This window comes from Labeo rohita, chromosome 13 (genome assembly GCF_022985175.1).
Source record: "Labeo rohita strain BAU-BD-2019 chromosome 13, IGBB_LRoh.1.0, whole genome shotgun sequence".
NCBI classification, from domain to species: Eukaryota; Metazoa; Chordata; class Actinopteri; order Cypriniformes; family Cyprinidae; genus Labeo; species Labeo rohita.
This window is the reverse complement of record NC_066881.1, coordinates 26,149,932-26,166,652: the sequence shown is the minus strand read 5'-3', so window position 1 is coordinate 26,166,652 and position 16,721 is coordinate 26,149,932. Positions and strand designations below refer to the sequence as shown.

Below are 16,721 nucleotides of genomic sequence, written 5' to 3'. Positions count from 1 at the left end.
TATATTGCGTGTAAGTTAATAATTTTAAACCATCATTTTGTATTATTAAAATTGTCAAAATCACTGCACATAGCCTTAAAGATTATGTGGTTTCCTGGAGATGTTGCTTCATTTGTCTTATTGTAGAAATGATTGCAGTAACTGTGGCAGTCACTCTGGGCACCATGTAGCAACTTCAGATTTACGTAAAGCGTGTTATTTCCACCGGGAGTCCGATGTTTTCTCAAGCAAAGAGATTCAGACAGGTTTAGAATTATTTTCTTTAAGCAGTAAATTGAACAGAAGATTGAATCTCATATCTCATCAGTTTGCGTGTGACTGAATTAGAACTGTTTCAGTGCATGGCTGCATTAGATGCGTGTGTGACTGCAGATGACAGGCTGGATTACCTAAGCAGCCCTAATGTGTCACCTAATCACCCGCTGAGACTGACACACTCTCCCTCAGTGTGTGTGTGAGAGAGAGGAGGGAGGTTTGGTTACGGTACAGTGATGGCACCAGGGTAGGGCTGAAAAAAGATATGAGAAAAGATATTAAGAGAGAGAAGGAGAGGGGCAGTGTTCCCTCTAAGCAGCATCTGTGCATATTTACGCACTTCTGATATTGCTCCCCCTCACTTATGTTTTTGTGATCTTGATCATAAGATGCATTGGATTTTTAGGGGTTCAAGTGTGTATTGCTGAAACCCTATTATAATTGAATGGCCAAGGATCAGCGATCTTCACGTAAAACCGATTGTGCAGACCAAAACGTAAGTTGTAAAGACTTGAAACTTGAAGGGATGGTACTACTCACACCACCAACAACGTCACTAAGGCTCATCCTGACAGCGGCGCTACAGCGATCCAAAGTATGAAATCATAACTCATAACTCCTAAACCATCAGTTGCAGGCTCAAGTGTCTTATGTCGTTGGAATCCTTGGATGCTGTAGATTCGATTGTTAGCCTGCAAATTTTTTAGGTATTTTGCATTTTTTGAAAAACCTACTTTTGAAAACTAGTCCTAGGTTTTTCACCCGATCCGAACCAAACTAGTGCAGGAAGATTCTCTGGAGTGAATATCAATAATTATCAAAAAAAGTTGAAGTTTCGATTTACCGTCGCAAAGGTGCACCAAAACATTCGAAAGGGGCAGAGCTACTTTTCGTAAAATGCCTATAACTGTTCTATCCTGAATGGAAAGAAGTATTTTCGCCAAACTCAGAACACTTATGTAATCTGAGGTCACAGGACAGAAATTGTGGAGCTTGGCCACTTGGTGGCGCTACAAGAGGGGAAAAAACATAAAAATGGGTATAACTACACAACCATTTGTCCTATCAACATGAAAATTGCTGTGCACAGTCTTGGTCCGAAGTGCCACAAGTGTCTATAAGGACATTTGCGTATTTCCAAGAAAAACCACTATTGGACGATGAAGTTTGAGCATCTAGTAGACAAAGTTAGCCTAGGCTGATCAGAATGAAACTTAGTGGGCCTGTTAGACTCACAGCCCCAAAGGTCTCTGAGAAATTTGAAAGAAATTCTCCACTGGAGGGGGCAATATCATATTTTTCAAAGGGGGTAAATTGCTCTGTTTTTCGCACATACACGCACTATTCGTATCATACAATAAAACTCATCATTCTGAACAACTTTGCCTCTATCACCACTGCTGTCAATCAAATTGTTTGTTAAATGATTGAGAAGTAAAAAAAAATGTTGCTAATTACCCTTTGGGATAACGGGTTAGTTTAGAAAAGGGGCCTGTCCAAATTTACCCCAAATCTTATAAAGCCTAAATGAGAATTCAAAAAATCATAAAACCTGCTGAGCACATGTGACCGGTGATTCTAAACAAGCATGCAAAGTTTTAAGGTGATCGTAATAAACATTAAAAAAACAGAGTATTTTTATGGTTTTGCCTTTTTTAAATAATTGATTTAGTGGTTATAGGTTTGCTAAATGTCTTTTTTACTATGTGCCTAAATGCCTTAAAGCGCTTGAACCCCAGTAATCTCTGCTTGCAGCTATATTTTTACTATTTTTTTTTATATAATAGTTTAGAATTATTATTTTTGTATTCATTTCTTTGTAAAGAATGGCCCAGTTAGTGCTTTTTCTCACATAATGGAAAGATCAGTTCAGTAGAAATAGGTTTTGCTCACCAAGAATAAAAATAAATAGTAAAAAAGATCTTAAAAAAAAAAAAATACATATCAGACCAGTCTAATACTAAGGTGGCTATATTTCTTTTCATTCATTTCTCTTTTTTGTACCAAGCATCAAAACAGTTCCAGTAGTATTTTTCTCCATATAGTGGACTTTAGTGTCAACGGGTTGAATGTCCAAATTGCAGTTTCAATGCAGCTTCAAAAGGATCTATGTGATCCCACCCAAGGGTCTTATCTAGTGAAATGATCTGTAATTTTCTAAAAATAAATAAATAAATAAATTAAATAAATCTCATTTTCCATCTTATTTTCTCCTCCAACTTTAAAATCATCCGACATCGTGGTTTTACCTTTTTTTTTTTGTAAAGGGCGCATGATTTTCTTTGCACGTTCGCTTTGTAAACACTGGATTGGCATTTCTGCCTACGTCACACGTGACCTTTCCAGCATGATTATGTAATGCGTGAAGTTGAGCTAGTGAGTCTTTTGAAGCTTCATTGGAACTGCAATTTGGACCTTCAAATCGTTGATCCTCATTGAGGTATACTATATGAAGAAAAATCCTGGAATAATATAATATAATTTATCATTTTTAACATTTACACCATTACCTGATTGCAACTGGTGCCATTTATTTTAAGTGAATCCCCCCCAAGACACTCTCTCTTTCTCTTTTTCTCTCTCTCATTTATTTTCCCTCTCAGTCCTATCTTGATCTCCATTTGGTCTGTTTAGTGGTCTAATTAGCAATGTTTTTAAGTTTATTCTCTGCATTGCCAGGGCTCAGGAGAGACCATAAATACACAAATACAATTTCAGACACTTTATATGATAAATATATGGGAAACAGACAGCAAAAAGTTACACACACACACACAAAAAACAAAACGAATGAAGATGAAATGCTCCAATTCGCTCCCCTCAGGCAGATGGTCCCCAAGAGCTCTTACCAAGAAAAAAAATCAGTCCTATCTAATCATGGATACACACACACACACACACAGGTCCTCAGGCAAGAAGGTGAGACTCCCCTGCCGATTTCCTCTTTGGAATAATGGCTTCTCTCTCGAGTGCTTCCAGAACATTCTAGAGAGTGAGAGATTGATGGAGGAGAGGAGCGCCCCTGCTTTTTTCACTTGCTGGCAGTAATGCGTGAAAGGGACGCGGGGTGATGTGGCAGCTGTAAATCTGAAAGCTTGTGTGTGTGATATTTTTGCTGCCGTGATGTCGAGGGAATTTAATTTATTTCTCCACCTGTGTGGGAATTCGTACATTTAAGATGAGGTTACATTGTCTATTAGTATATAATGAGGAGGAGTTATGTGTGTGTGAGCACACCTGGTTTTCCTCCTAACTGTGATGTGACAGTAAGAGGGTCTGAAGCATTTGTCAGTGATTCTCAGCAGTAAACGTTGTGGACACATTTTGAGCCAATTACCTCTCGTCAGAGAGAAGACGCTTCCCCACTGCGGGATGGCAGTTTGTGTGTGTGTGTGTGTGTGTGTGTGTGTGTGTCCAAGATGCGTTATGCAATTGTGTTGCTAACAGGCTTCTGTGTCATTTTAAGTCACTCAAACCTCAATTCTTCACACGCATAATAAACATTAAATCTGGAAAGGACTGACAAATGACATGAGAATAGGCATAGATGTGCCTATATATGAAGAGTTCAGATGCAAAAGCCTCTAAGTCAATCTGAAGTTTTTCTTTAAAATAAGCATTTTTATCAGGCTCCTATGTATTGGTTTCTACCTAAGTACCAGTACTTCTGATTGGGCTGAGGGTGGGATTTAGTGAGTTTGAAGTAAAAGTATTTGATGAATGTATACTATGTGCCAAGAGCATTCACTCATCATTATCTAATTTTTGACCAAGTTGGCTTGCATCTGAAAATGGTGTTGCATCTGAACTTATATATATTAATATATTAATATATATTTAATATAAATTTAGAGAGAGAGAGTGAGTTCCTATGCTCACCAATATTAAGATTAATATTTTAAATAACTAATTTCTAATTTAATACATTTTAAAATATATATCATTAATGTGTTTATTTGGTGTCCCTATTGTTTAATTATCAATAATGGATCTTATTATTAAAACCTATTCAAAACAGTTTTTGCTGATATTTATAGTGGATACAATTGTATTTATTTTCAAATAAATAAAATAAATAAAAATTAAATACATTTTAATAAAATTAAATATTTTTTATAAATAAATAAGTTAAAATAAATAATAATTAAAATAATAATTACTAACACCAAACTTTTAAATAGTAGTGCATCACAGTTGTGAAAAAACTATTTTCAGCATAATAATAAGAAATGTTACTTGAAAACTAAATTGGTGATTGAAGTAATCAAATCAAATCAAATAAAAAATGATAAAGCACCTTAAAAAAACACTTTGTAGCAAAGTGCTGTATAATTTTAAAGAAATTAGCTAAAGCACAATAAAATACAAAAAAAAAAAGAGATAATAAAGCAAGAGAAAAACCAATAGTCCTCACAAAGCAGCAAATGATTCATCAAAAAATAATAAGAAATGTTTCTTGAGAACTAAACTGGCAACTAGAGTAATCAAACTGAATCAAATCATAAATTAAGTGCTGTACAATTGTAAAAAAAAAATGAGATAAGATAAGATAAGATAAAATAAAATGCATCTAATCCAAACCAATAGCAGCAAATGCTTTATCCAAAAATAATAAGAAATGTTTCTTAAGAACCAAATTGGCAACTGGAGTAATAAAATAAAATTATATATATATGTATATATATATATATATATATATATACAGTACTGTGCAAAAGTCTTATGCCACTAGTATTTTCACCAACTAAAAAATGGTTTAAAGTAAGTTATTTCTATCTTTTGCTGTAGTGTGTCAGTAGGAAACATCAGTTTACATTTAACAGTTCTTCTGGATTTAGTCTGTCTCAGTTTTTTTCTGTTTCTTAAGAAAGACTCGATTAAATGTAGTGATGGGAAGTTTTACCGACTCGGACCTTTGAGTCTCGTTCAGCAACATGAACAAATCTTTTTTTCGAAGTAATTTTGTTCATTTCGTTCATTTTAGCAAAATATAATTAAAATGTTACCTGTTACCTTGCTAACACATCTACTGCTTACACAAATGTTGATCACACTTCAAACAAAACAAAACTATAATGCTATAAGAAACAGAAAATATTATAAAATATTATAAAATATTATTAATATTCGCTCACCTCACCTCTTATCTGACAAGTTTTCGGGTTTAAGTCGTTCGTTCATCACGTGACAGCCCCATAAGCTTAACCTATGCAGTCTGAGCCGGAAAGAGAATTGATTAGTTCATCTCTCGAGTCTTCGGGTTCAAGTCGTTCATTCATCACGTGACAGCCCCATAAGGTTAACGAACGACTCTAAAAACCCAAAGACTCGAAACAGGTGAACTAATTCCAGTACAGAACCTAATAGGATGTTGCGCATGCGCGACTGAACGAATCACTCCCCGAGACGACTCGTTCGTCCCGAGTCACATTAAAGATTTGTTCAAAGTGAACGAATTGTTCAAGAACGACCCATCACTAATTGAGTGATGGAGAGATCAGATCTCTGTTTGCACAAGGAGTCTGAGAATAGCCTGTGCTCCACAAAAAATCTCACTGGATTATTACAATTAATGGCAAAATGAATGTTTAGAAATGTAAACTGATATTTCCTACTTTAACTTTAACTGACTTTAAACTATTTTTTAGCTGATGAAAATACTAGTGGCCTAAGACTTTTGCACAGTACTGTGTGTATGTGTATATATATATATATATATATATATTTAGAAAGCACCCCAAAAAACACAGAGTGTACCAAAGTGCTGTAAAATTTCAAATAAATTAGATAAAACACAATAATAAAAAAATAAAAAAAATAAATTAATTTAAGTACTGCTATGTTTTTCTATAAGGTACCAAGGGTACCACCCCAGTGACAGCTTTAGTACCTTTATTCTGAGAGTGTAGAGTCCTCACAAAGCAGCAAAGGCCTTATCAAACAAATATGTCTTAAGATGGGTTTTAAACATGTTTACAGAGGTAGACAATCTGATAGATACTGGTATAATGGATATATGGATCTTATGGTTGCTATAGAGTATTTTAATTGCTCCACTGACCTCAGCTCTCACATGCGTCATGACAGCTCTTTTTTTTTCTTAGTTTCTTTTATTTTAATCTCTCGTTCTCTTATTCCATTGACAGTTGCAGGTGAACACACACCAGTGCACTAAACCTTCTCTCTGTCGCTCTGAGATCAGAAGTGAATTCTTAAAATAGCCATTCAAATACGGAAAGACGTTGTCAGAGTGTTTTAATACTCCAAGAAAAAGCTTGAAATTGTGATGCGTATTGCTGTGATATGCATTGTGTGTGATATTCCTTCAGGGAAGGACAGTCAGGTCAGCCACCGCTGTCTCTTGTTTAGACACAGTGACAATGCTAAAGTCCTTTGAGGTGAATGCGAGTCGCTCCATTTGAAAATTTCGAACCGTATCATTGCTTCGGATCCGTAAAGAATGTGATAATGGCTCTGACCTAGACTGAGGCTGGAGTTTATGAGTTTATAAAGGTCTCTTCTTCTGCCGCTTTCCACTGATTCTGAAATTAAAGCATTTACAGTTTTCCATGTAGATATTTCAGTCTTGCGCCTCTTTGTGCGGTAATTGTTTATACAATATGCCTTCTGGCAATGTTAATTTCCCTGATATTACCATATGCATTTCATAAATCTGAATATGCATATTGCAAATTTGCATTGTGTCCTTTCCGGAAGAGGGTACATGATTACAAAGTCATAATGCGCATTATCTCATCTTTTGCAGCAGTCGGTGTCATTAACGTATTGAGATTTATAGAATATGCTGTAAATGTTCTCTACTTCTATTAGCTGCATTTACTTTTGGGCCGTAGTATTAATTGTGTTCATGTTTTTGAGGTTTAGTTGAGTAGAGCCTCTCACTCCTAATCACTCACATGCTCTTCATGAACTAATTGCTCAGGTTATGTCCACTTATAATATCAGAGGTTCTGCCTTAATTTTAACCTTTCTCTAAGAACTCTTGTCACAGCACAGACAGTGATGGAGGTCAGAAAGAAGAAAGACAATTCAAAAACAGTCAAGGCAAGCCCAACTGTCCAGTGAGAATATCAACAATTTGCCATAATTGTATGCCAGTGTAAACCGTTGTATTATGTACTTAAATGAGAAGAGACTCATCTAAAGCATAAAATAAAATAACTAAAATAAAATAAAAATAAAATAAAACAAAATAAAAAATAAAATAAATGCTTTTAATCCAAACTAATAGTTCTCACAAAGTAGCACATGGTTCATCAAAAAATAATTAGAAATGTTTCTGGAGAACTAAATTGGCAACTGAAAAAAAAAAAAAAAAAAAAAAAGGTATTTATAAAGCACCTTAAAAAACACAGAGTGTACCAAAGTGCTGTACAATTTCAAAGAAATTAGATAAAACAATAAAATAAAATAAAATAAAATAAAATAAAATAAAATAAAATAAAATAAAATAAAATAAAATAAAATAAAATAAAATAAAATAAAATAAAATAAAATAAAATAAAACTCCAAACCAATACTCTCAGAAACAAAGGTACAAAAGCTGTCCCTGGGGCGGTACCTTTTCAAAAGGTACACTTTTGTACCTCTTAGGTTCTAGTCAAGGCAAGCCCAACTGTCCAGTGAGAATATGAACAATTTGACATAATTTTATGCCAGTGTAAATTGTTGTTTCATCTACTTAAATGAGAAAAGACTCATCTAAAGCCAAACAGAAAATCCAAAATAAGCTTTAATATGGTATTGAGTAGACAGAGCTTAACAAAAAAAAAGAAAATATTACTGAAATCAAATTTACTGTGATGTTCATAAAAGTTTGTGTTGAAAAGGCGTACAAGCAATTACTGCCTTGAAAGGGGTCCGAAGGAATATATTCTAATGAGCTTTCATTTCCCTGCGTTATTAAAAAACAACACAATTGCCCGCAGTTCCCTCCGTGATTGGAACTCATTAAATAATTTCTGTTGGTTTTGTGTGAATAACTCTAAGCTGTACCAGGATTTTTGTGTGTCAGAGGAAGGTGTGTGATCTCAAACGAAGCCTCAGTGGGACAGAAAATGTTGTAATGTTCAAACAGAGGATGTTGCAGTGTTCAGCTCTTGTTTTGCTGACTTTGAGAAAAAGGGTAAAAGAGAATGACAGACGCTCTGTGTCTGTGAGCTCCAGTGTCTGAACTAATCCATCAGTTTTGTATGTTTGTGTTCAGATTTAAGAGTCGAATGCACTCAGTACGGATTCTTCAAAACAATACAGGTTCTTAGGGATATAACTGAAATTTTACTGAAATATGGAGTGGAAAACCCATTGAAGATTTAGGTTAATTAAAAAATCCACATTGTTTGTGAAGTGAAGACTTACGTTGCTTCTTTCGTTGCACTTCAACTGAAAATTACAACGCACAATGTGGCATTGTATCAGTATTTTATTTTCTGAGTTGTGTTGTGGTAAAAATAGCAACAGGTAGCGCCAGTAGCCAGTGGTGCAATTGAAATAATGGCGCCCCCCATAGTCCAAACATATGCATAAATTGATGTGGATTGTTTTAATAACATAAATCTTTCATGGGGTTTTCACTATATATATCAGTAAGAGACATAATTTACGTTATATTAAGCCATACAGGTCTTAATACCTGGGGTATTACACTGTAAAAAACAATTTGTTGAGTCAACTTAAAATAATTTGTTACCTGGCTGCCTTAAAATTTTAAGTTCAGTCAACTCAAAAAAAGTTTATTCAGCTTAAAATATTAAATTATACTAAGTGACAACTTAGATATTTGAGTTGATTCAACTTAAAATTTTAAGGCAGCTAGGTTTCTTACTCATCTGTTAAGTTTAGCAAACACAAATATCTAAGTTGTTACTTAGTACAACTTAACATTTCAAGTTGACTAAACTTATTTGAGTTGACTGACAAATTATTTTAAGCTGACTTAACAAATTGTGTTTTTTATTTTTTACAGTGTACCCTTTAAGAAAAAAAAGAAAATGGGTGATGTGCATGTTATTCTGCTAAACCTAAAATAATTTGTTCCTATCCAGCTCCATCTGAATAGACAAGTTAACCATTTGTAGGTTGATTTTGCATCATAATTCACACCTTCAGTAAAGGTGCTTCATGATGCCATAAAAGATTTTTGTGTAAATGGTTCCATAAAGAACCTTTAACATCTGAAGAACGTTCCTGTTCTTCAGATTATTAAAAGGTAAGAAAGAGATGGTTCTTTAAAGAGCCTTTGACTGAATGTTTCTTTGTGGAACCAAAAATGGTTCTTATAAAACAGATAGTTCTGGTCCTTGATTCTGATTGGTTGAGCTGAATTCAAACCTGTTGTAAATTACTCTACAAACATACACCTTTGTTTACTTTTGTGTGTTGCCTGGCAAGCACTTTGTTGCAACCAAAACTGTTTCTGAGGAACTATTGTTTGATGGAAGAATACTGTTTTTATTTACTGTATATCATTACACTTTATTTGCTGTTTTATTTTGTGAAACCTTACTACATGTACGGAATAACCGTTTTATAAAAGCAATAAGCCCCATAAAGCTCCTCTTCATGTCATTCCTAACAACACCCCTTAGCTGTTATAAATTCACTGTAAACCACGGCTTCTTGGGGTTTATTGCTTTATTCTATGGCATCACTGTGAAGAACCTTTTAAAGCACCTATATTTTTAAGAGTGCATCGTCTGGTGGTCAATAATGATCCCAAATCCAATATGTGAAATATTAAAGTCTATTTAAATGATATACATAATGAAAATCTCTTTATAATGGTTTGTTAGTAGCTATTGAATTGACCTCTTTTTGTCTCTAGTCCAACCTTGTTTGTGTTTTACATTATCTTAAGACAAAGACACAAGTAAATTAATATTATCAGCTGAACTAAATTAATCAATCACCACAAATCAGTTTCATTAAAGACCTTGTATTTTTGTATGGTGAAAAAATGAGATCTGATAAAGATGGGGAAAAGACAAAGAGGGGGTGAAGAGAACAATAGATGTATAATTTAAGACTGAATCTCCAAATACAGGTAGTCTGTGGGCAGACCATGGCGAGACATAAAATGGAAGCTTTAGTGTGACGGCAGAAATAAAACATGTATAATTTAAATCTTTCTTTCCCAACACAGCACACGTTTTCGATAATACCCTTATGCTGAAATTCCTGTTATTACATGTTGAATGTTTCATTTTTATACTGGGGTGTGCACTTCTTTTTGGTATTCATGTTACTATTTTATGTTAAATATTCAAACATTTTGTCTTTTCTAATACCATTTTAGTGATTATGATTTTTAAATAATAGAGAAAGCAATTTTAATAACTCAACATGCATAAAACGCCTTACAAACATAGAATTTGGTCAAATAACATCAAAAGACTGTTTATATAAGTAAATTTTTGTAGATACCGTCCTGTGTTGGGGAGTAACTAGTTACATGTAATGGAATAACATAATTTAATGACAAAATAAATGTAACTCTTACAGTACAGTTTCACTGATTACATAACTTGCATTACTTTTAATGCGTTACCCCCAACACTGCACCAATGTTTCAGGAGTTTAGGACACAGAATAGATGCAAAGATTTCATTTCAAAAGCAGTATCATAACTATTAAACTATATCTTATGATTTTAAATCTGTATTTAACCTCAGAGGTATCAAGTAAAACAGTGCTAAAGTCTAAATTTTGTGGTGGCTGTGCTTTAAAATTTAAATTTTATCATCTTAATTGAATCAATTGATGATTTTTAAAGTCTGACAGTAATCAGTGTTGAGTCCTAGTGTAATGTTAACCCTGCCTGGTTTAAATGTTTCAAAAATGAATAAGTTAAAAACATTTGTTAGAAATTTAGAAAAGTAATCAAATGTAACCATTACATTACTTAAAGTAATTGAAATAGTTACACTACTTATTACATTTTGAATAGGGTAACTTGTAATCTGTAACCTGTTACATTTCCGAAGTAACTTTCCCTACACTGTTCGTATCTAACTGATGCTTTTTTTCTCTCCATATCCAGTTTATATTCCGTAAAATCAGTGACGTGAAGAAGGAGGAAGAAGAGCGGCAGCGCTCAAAGAATGAGGTTCCACTCACCATTCCCGTGGACCACCCAGTCCGAAAACTTTTCCAGAAGTTTAAACAGCAGAAAGAGCTGCGTAACCAGGGCACTTCTGCCCAGCTTGACTTGGAAAAGAATCAGCAGCATCTACAGCAGCCCACACGCATGCCGAAACCTCACACCTCCCTCATGCAGAACTCACTGCACACGGTTCAGAACGGGTCTACCAGCAGCGTGGTCACCATCTCCCAAATCACACCCATCCAAAACTGTCTGGCCTACCCTAAAGCGGTCGACTCTGTCAAGCAGAACAACCGAGACATCATGGAACTCAAACCTGCCGTGGCCAGCAGTGACCAAGTCGCAAATCGACTCAAAGTGAATAACACGACGCGGACCAAACCCGCAGGAACCGCCCGTGGCTGGATGAGACTAAAAAACAACATGGCTGCTCCAGGTTCACCTCCAGAGGATGAGAGGAAAGAAGGATTGAACAATGCAGCTAAAGCCGTTTCCATGGAGCGCATTTCACCAGAAGTCAAAGTTCAGATAGAAAGTGTCGAGGACGTTGGAACATCCAGGAAGAATTCACTTCGCAAAACAGACTCTTGGGATAGCGGCTTGACATACAGCGACCAGAGACTGGATAGGGTTTCAGAACCACAGAGCCCAGTTCCCGTCGGTGGAGGAGAAGGACCAGCCCGGGATTTTTACCCAAGCAGCGAGAGCTCATTCCAGGCCTCACTGCAGGAGGCAAGGCTGGAGCTGCGGACAGAGATCCAAGCTCTTAATGAAAGGATGGCTGTTTTAGAAGAACGTGTCGGACAGATTCTCAGGTTGCTTTTAGAGACTTCAAAGCCCACGTCTAGCGAAGACCCAACCCCTAAAACCCACAGATCTAAACTCAAAGCACAGGGCAGCATCCCAGTGTCCACACTCAGTACGCCAGACTCTGAAAAAGATGAGGGTTTGCCGTAAGAAAATAGACTTTGCATTCAATAGATGAAGCATTTGTAGCATTTTTGGGGTTTCTGGTGCATCTGAATTTGGCACGTGTACCTGCGGCTTATAGAGGAACGCCCGAAATAGGAGCTTGGGTTGGTTTCTAGCTTCAGATTTCTGAGGATAAAGCTGACACCTGAACATCTGTATGGAAACAGGAGTTGGTTTCTGGATCTAAATAACTGCCAGGACACTAACCTGTCAGAGTACAGTGACATGTACTGCTAAATATAAACAAATTTTTAGTTTTAGTGCTTTTATGTTCAATCAGCACTTTTTTGCACACTGAAGTAATGCAGGAACTATTGTTTTTTCCCATTTTTTTTCAGCGTGAGTTTGTATATAATGCATGTCCAGCTGGGTTCTGGCTTGCCAAAAATGTACAACCCTGATGACGTCTGTATAGTTGAAATGATATTTAAATGCTTGTATATTATGCAGTTAACTGCATGCAGATCTATTTATTCTCACAGAATGCTTATTTTCAATGTGTTCAATGAAAGAGACTGTTGATTGTCTTGATATCACCATAATGTGCAATCAGGTTTTTAACGAAATGTAGCATGACAGATCACTGAGAAAGAATGTGTTGTGTTTGAAACATTTACGTATGCATGAATGACTTTCACAGCACTCAAGAACTTTGCCTTAAAGGACCTAAATGTCACTCTTGAGATAAAGCTGAAGAAGAAAAACCAGTACTGGTTACCAGTGTAGGACAGGTCTGTCTTTCTATACATTTTAACTGTAATGTATCAGCTTTACATTACATTACAAGGATTTTGGATTTTTTGCCCTTCATTTATGTTCCACTTAGTGGTTTTAGGTTTGTTTCAATTTATATTTCACCAGTAGCAGCATTTGGGCCTGAAATGCAGCTTCACCACTGTAAATCTGTTGACTGTATTATATGCAACGTTAATAAAAAAATGTTTAAAAAAATGGATAATTACAATTTTAAGAGTAACTTGCAATGTTTTGTTCTCATATGCAAGATAATGTTATAAATGATTTGTTTATATCTCAGTATCTTAGGACTGGAAAGCACACAAGCGAAACGTATCTGGGCTACTCAACCTAATTATCTCTTCAATAAAACCAGATTTCTCTGCAGATCAGGAACTCACAATAACAGTCGAAAATTGGTATTGCTGTGTTTATTTATTATTAGCTTCCAGAATAAAAATGTCCTGATAATTTACTCACCCCCATGTCATCCAAAATGTTCATGTCTTTCTTTCTTCAGCCACAAAGAAATTAAGTTTTTTGAGAACATTCCAGGATTTTTCTCCATATACTGGACTTCAGTGGGAGCCAACGGGTTGAACGTCCAAATTGCAGTTTCAATGCAGATTCAAAGGGCTCTACATGATCCCAGATGAGGAATAAGGATCTTTTGTAGCGAAACGATCGGTCATTGTTTTAAAAAAAAAGAACAATTTATATGCTCGTTATACACTAGCTCTGTGATGCTTGTCTAACGACTTCACACATTACGTAATTAAATTGGAAAGGTCATGCATGGCTAGATCTTCGTCAGTGTACTTACCGGTGTCGGTTCAAAAAGGTAGGGTAGGGCAAAAAACTATGTCTAATTTCCTCCTCCAACTTCAAAATCATTCAACATCATTTTACCTTTTTTTTTAAAGGGTGTTTGACTTTCTTTGCATGTTTGCTTTGTAAACACTGGGTTGGTATTTCTGTCTACGCCATGCATGACCTTTCCAACATGACTACGTAATGCGTGAGGTCAAGCTAGTGCAAGATGAGCATTTGTGGTTAAAAAGTACATCATTTTTTATTTGATCGATCGTTTTGCTAGATAAGACCCTCATTCCTCAGCTGGGATTGTGTAGAGGCCTTTGAAGCTGCATTGAAACTGCAGTTGGCCAGCAATGAAGTCCACTATATATAGAAAAATCCTGGAATGTTTTCCTCAAAAAAATTATTTTTTATTCTAAAAATGAACTAATCCTTGAATGCATTTAAATAATGTTGTTAAATTCTGTCTCCGTTTTTGTTTCCAGGTAGCAGAGAGTTCAATACAACAACACAGGTTAAGAGTGCAGCTCCCTATATTACGGTCCTGCTGGTTTGATCCTGTTCTCTACAAAAGGAAGACAGATGAAGCTTTCGGCTGAAGTCAATTTTCAGGTAGCGGTGCTGCAGCTTGGCATCAAGCCCTTAAGATTCTGTTATTACAATCCATTTATCTCTCACTCTGTCTCTCTGTCTCTCTTTTTGCTGAGCTTGCTAAAGATCAGGGACTGGCTTGGTTTTAAAATATTAGTTTTGTGCTTTTATGTTCTTTTATATACTAACACACGCACGTTTCACAGACACAAGCCCCATTTCAGCAGTAATGTGTGTTTGTGAATGTAAAACCAAAGACTGTGCTGTGTTGAATATAACATGAGGTCTGCCTTCGGTGTATTAAATAGTCCTGGTTTTGATTGGTCTCAAGGTCTCAATGAGCCGTTAGATCATTAGACATATTTAATTGGGAAAAAGACCAAGGGATCGAAGGGTTTGAGATGACGTGAACCACCATATTACAGGAAAGTAATCATAAAATCGCTGGATAATCTAATTTTAGCCTGGACGTATAATTTTGTGGACTACTTAGAAATGAATTATATTCATTGTCCAGTGATAAATTTGGTTATCACAAGCATTTATATTATGATTTACTTATTTAGTGAGCTTGAAATAGTGCATATATAAATAATAGTATTTAAAAAGACCAAAAATAAATGAACATAAAGGTGAGAGGTGTTATGTAAGACGACTGTACAGTGTGTCCTATAATTTTCTCTCTTGCTTATATTTAGAACCTCATTTGGATGGATCTGTGCCTGTCAGCTCAAACGCCTCGAGTTGTTTGAAAAAGCTTGTCTTGTCCATGAGTTGGGCCAGATTTAGAGTCTGTTTATTTGACAGTTAATTGAATGGAAGTGATTTGACAGAGGGGTAATTTTGCCAATTAATCTGGGACAAAAGCAGCATTGGGGGAGGTTTGACATTTCTGGGAATGCTGGTGAATACCGTACATGCCAACATTACCGTAGCAACAAAATCATCGGGAACAAGGACCTATTATGGCCCTAAGGCATCAGCCTTTTTGGAAGCCCTCTCTTGTACCCCCACACTTTTTTTTTTTAACCAGGGATCCAAAAATGATAGTACCTAAAATAACTTTATGTTGTATGACTCAAAATTAAGAATTTGGTTTTAGCTCCTCATAATATTTTGCAAATGCAACTGGGTTTGAAGTGATCTGTGTTTTTGTCCCAGTCTTGTGAAGTAACCACCACATTTACCTGAACATTTACCAGGAGTGTTTAAGATCATTTTCATTCAAAAGTTTGGGGTTGATACATTTTTTAAAGGTTTTTTTTTTGTCCCTTATGGTTACCAAAGCTGCATTTATTTGATTAAAAGTACAGTAAAACAGTAACATTGTGAAATATATTTACAGTTTAAATAACTGTCTTCTACTTTATATATTTTAAAGGGAAATTTATTTTTGTGATGGCAAAACTAATTTTTCAGCAGCCATTACTCCAGTCTTCAGTGTCACATGATCCTTTGTGTCAATTGTTACTTGGTGGATTTACCTGCCCTTATTTTAAGTACATCTTTGTTTGCAATGACAATCTGACCATTTTGTCCCACTCTTGTGAAGAATCCACCACATTTATCTAAGCAAAATCAATGAAACTAACCTGCACACATTTGTGATTGTGGAACTTGATGAAACTATATTAAACTGCGGTCCCTAAATGTAATTTCCAGTGCAGAAACTGCTTAATTCTGAGTTGATGTTTTCTGGTTTATAATGGAAAAGGTAATAATCATGTGCATCTGCTACTCAATACAATGCCAGAATAGGAGAGAGGAATGTTTTCTCATCATTTTCACATTAGTGAGGTTTTAAATAATCATTATCATGCAGGGGAGTGCTGGGACTCAGAGTAACACAACATTCAGAAAAATTAGTCTTCAGTGCTGCTGGATTCTGATGATGAAATTATGTATTTTCATATGTGTGTGCGATCAGCAAAAGAAACAGATGCAGGAATGGACTAAGTATATGAAGTAAATAGACCAAGCTTAAATGGGAAAAAGTTTGTCTTGTTGGCCTGAGATGGAAAGTCAAGAGTAGGTGGTAAATATATGACTATAAATGGCATTATGCTATGAGTCAGTGATTGAGATGAGAGCAGCATAGAGCAGGTGGTTGGACCCCCTAATGATTTATCACACATATGGACATGTGTCATAGTTACAAGACTTTTGCCTCTCCCATCTACAAAACAAACACACAACAGTCTCCTGACAAATAAGCAAAATAAAAAGGTTT

The 16,721-nt window shown here is 35.5% G+C and overlaps 1 protein-coding gene across 1 annotated transcript in view; it reads left to right on the top strand.

Moving 5' to 3' along the window:
• Nucleotides 1-13,279, top strand: part of kcnh5b (potassium voltage-gated channel, subfamily H (eag-related), member 5b) — a 50,940-nt gene extending 37,661 nt beyond the window's left edge. The window contains exon 11 of the mRNA XM_051125228.1: nt 11,315-13,279. Coding sequence (XP_050981185.1) covers nt 11,315-12,334 — 1,020 coding nt within the window. The 3' untranslated portion in view covers nt 12,335-13,279. The remainder of the gene's footprint in view (nt 1-11,314) is intronic.
• Nucleotides 13,280-16,721: the final 3,442 nt, after the last annotated feature.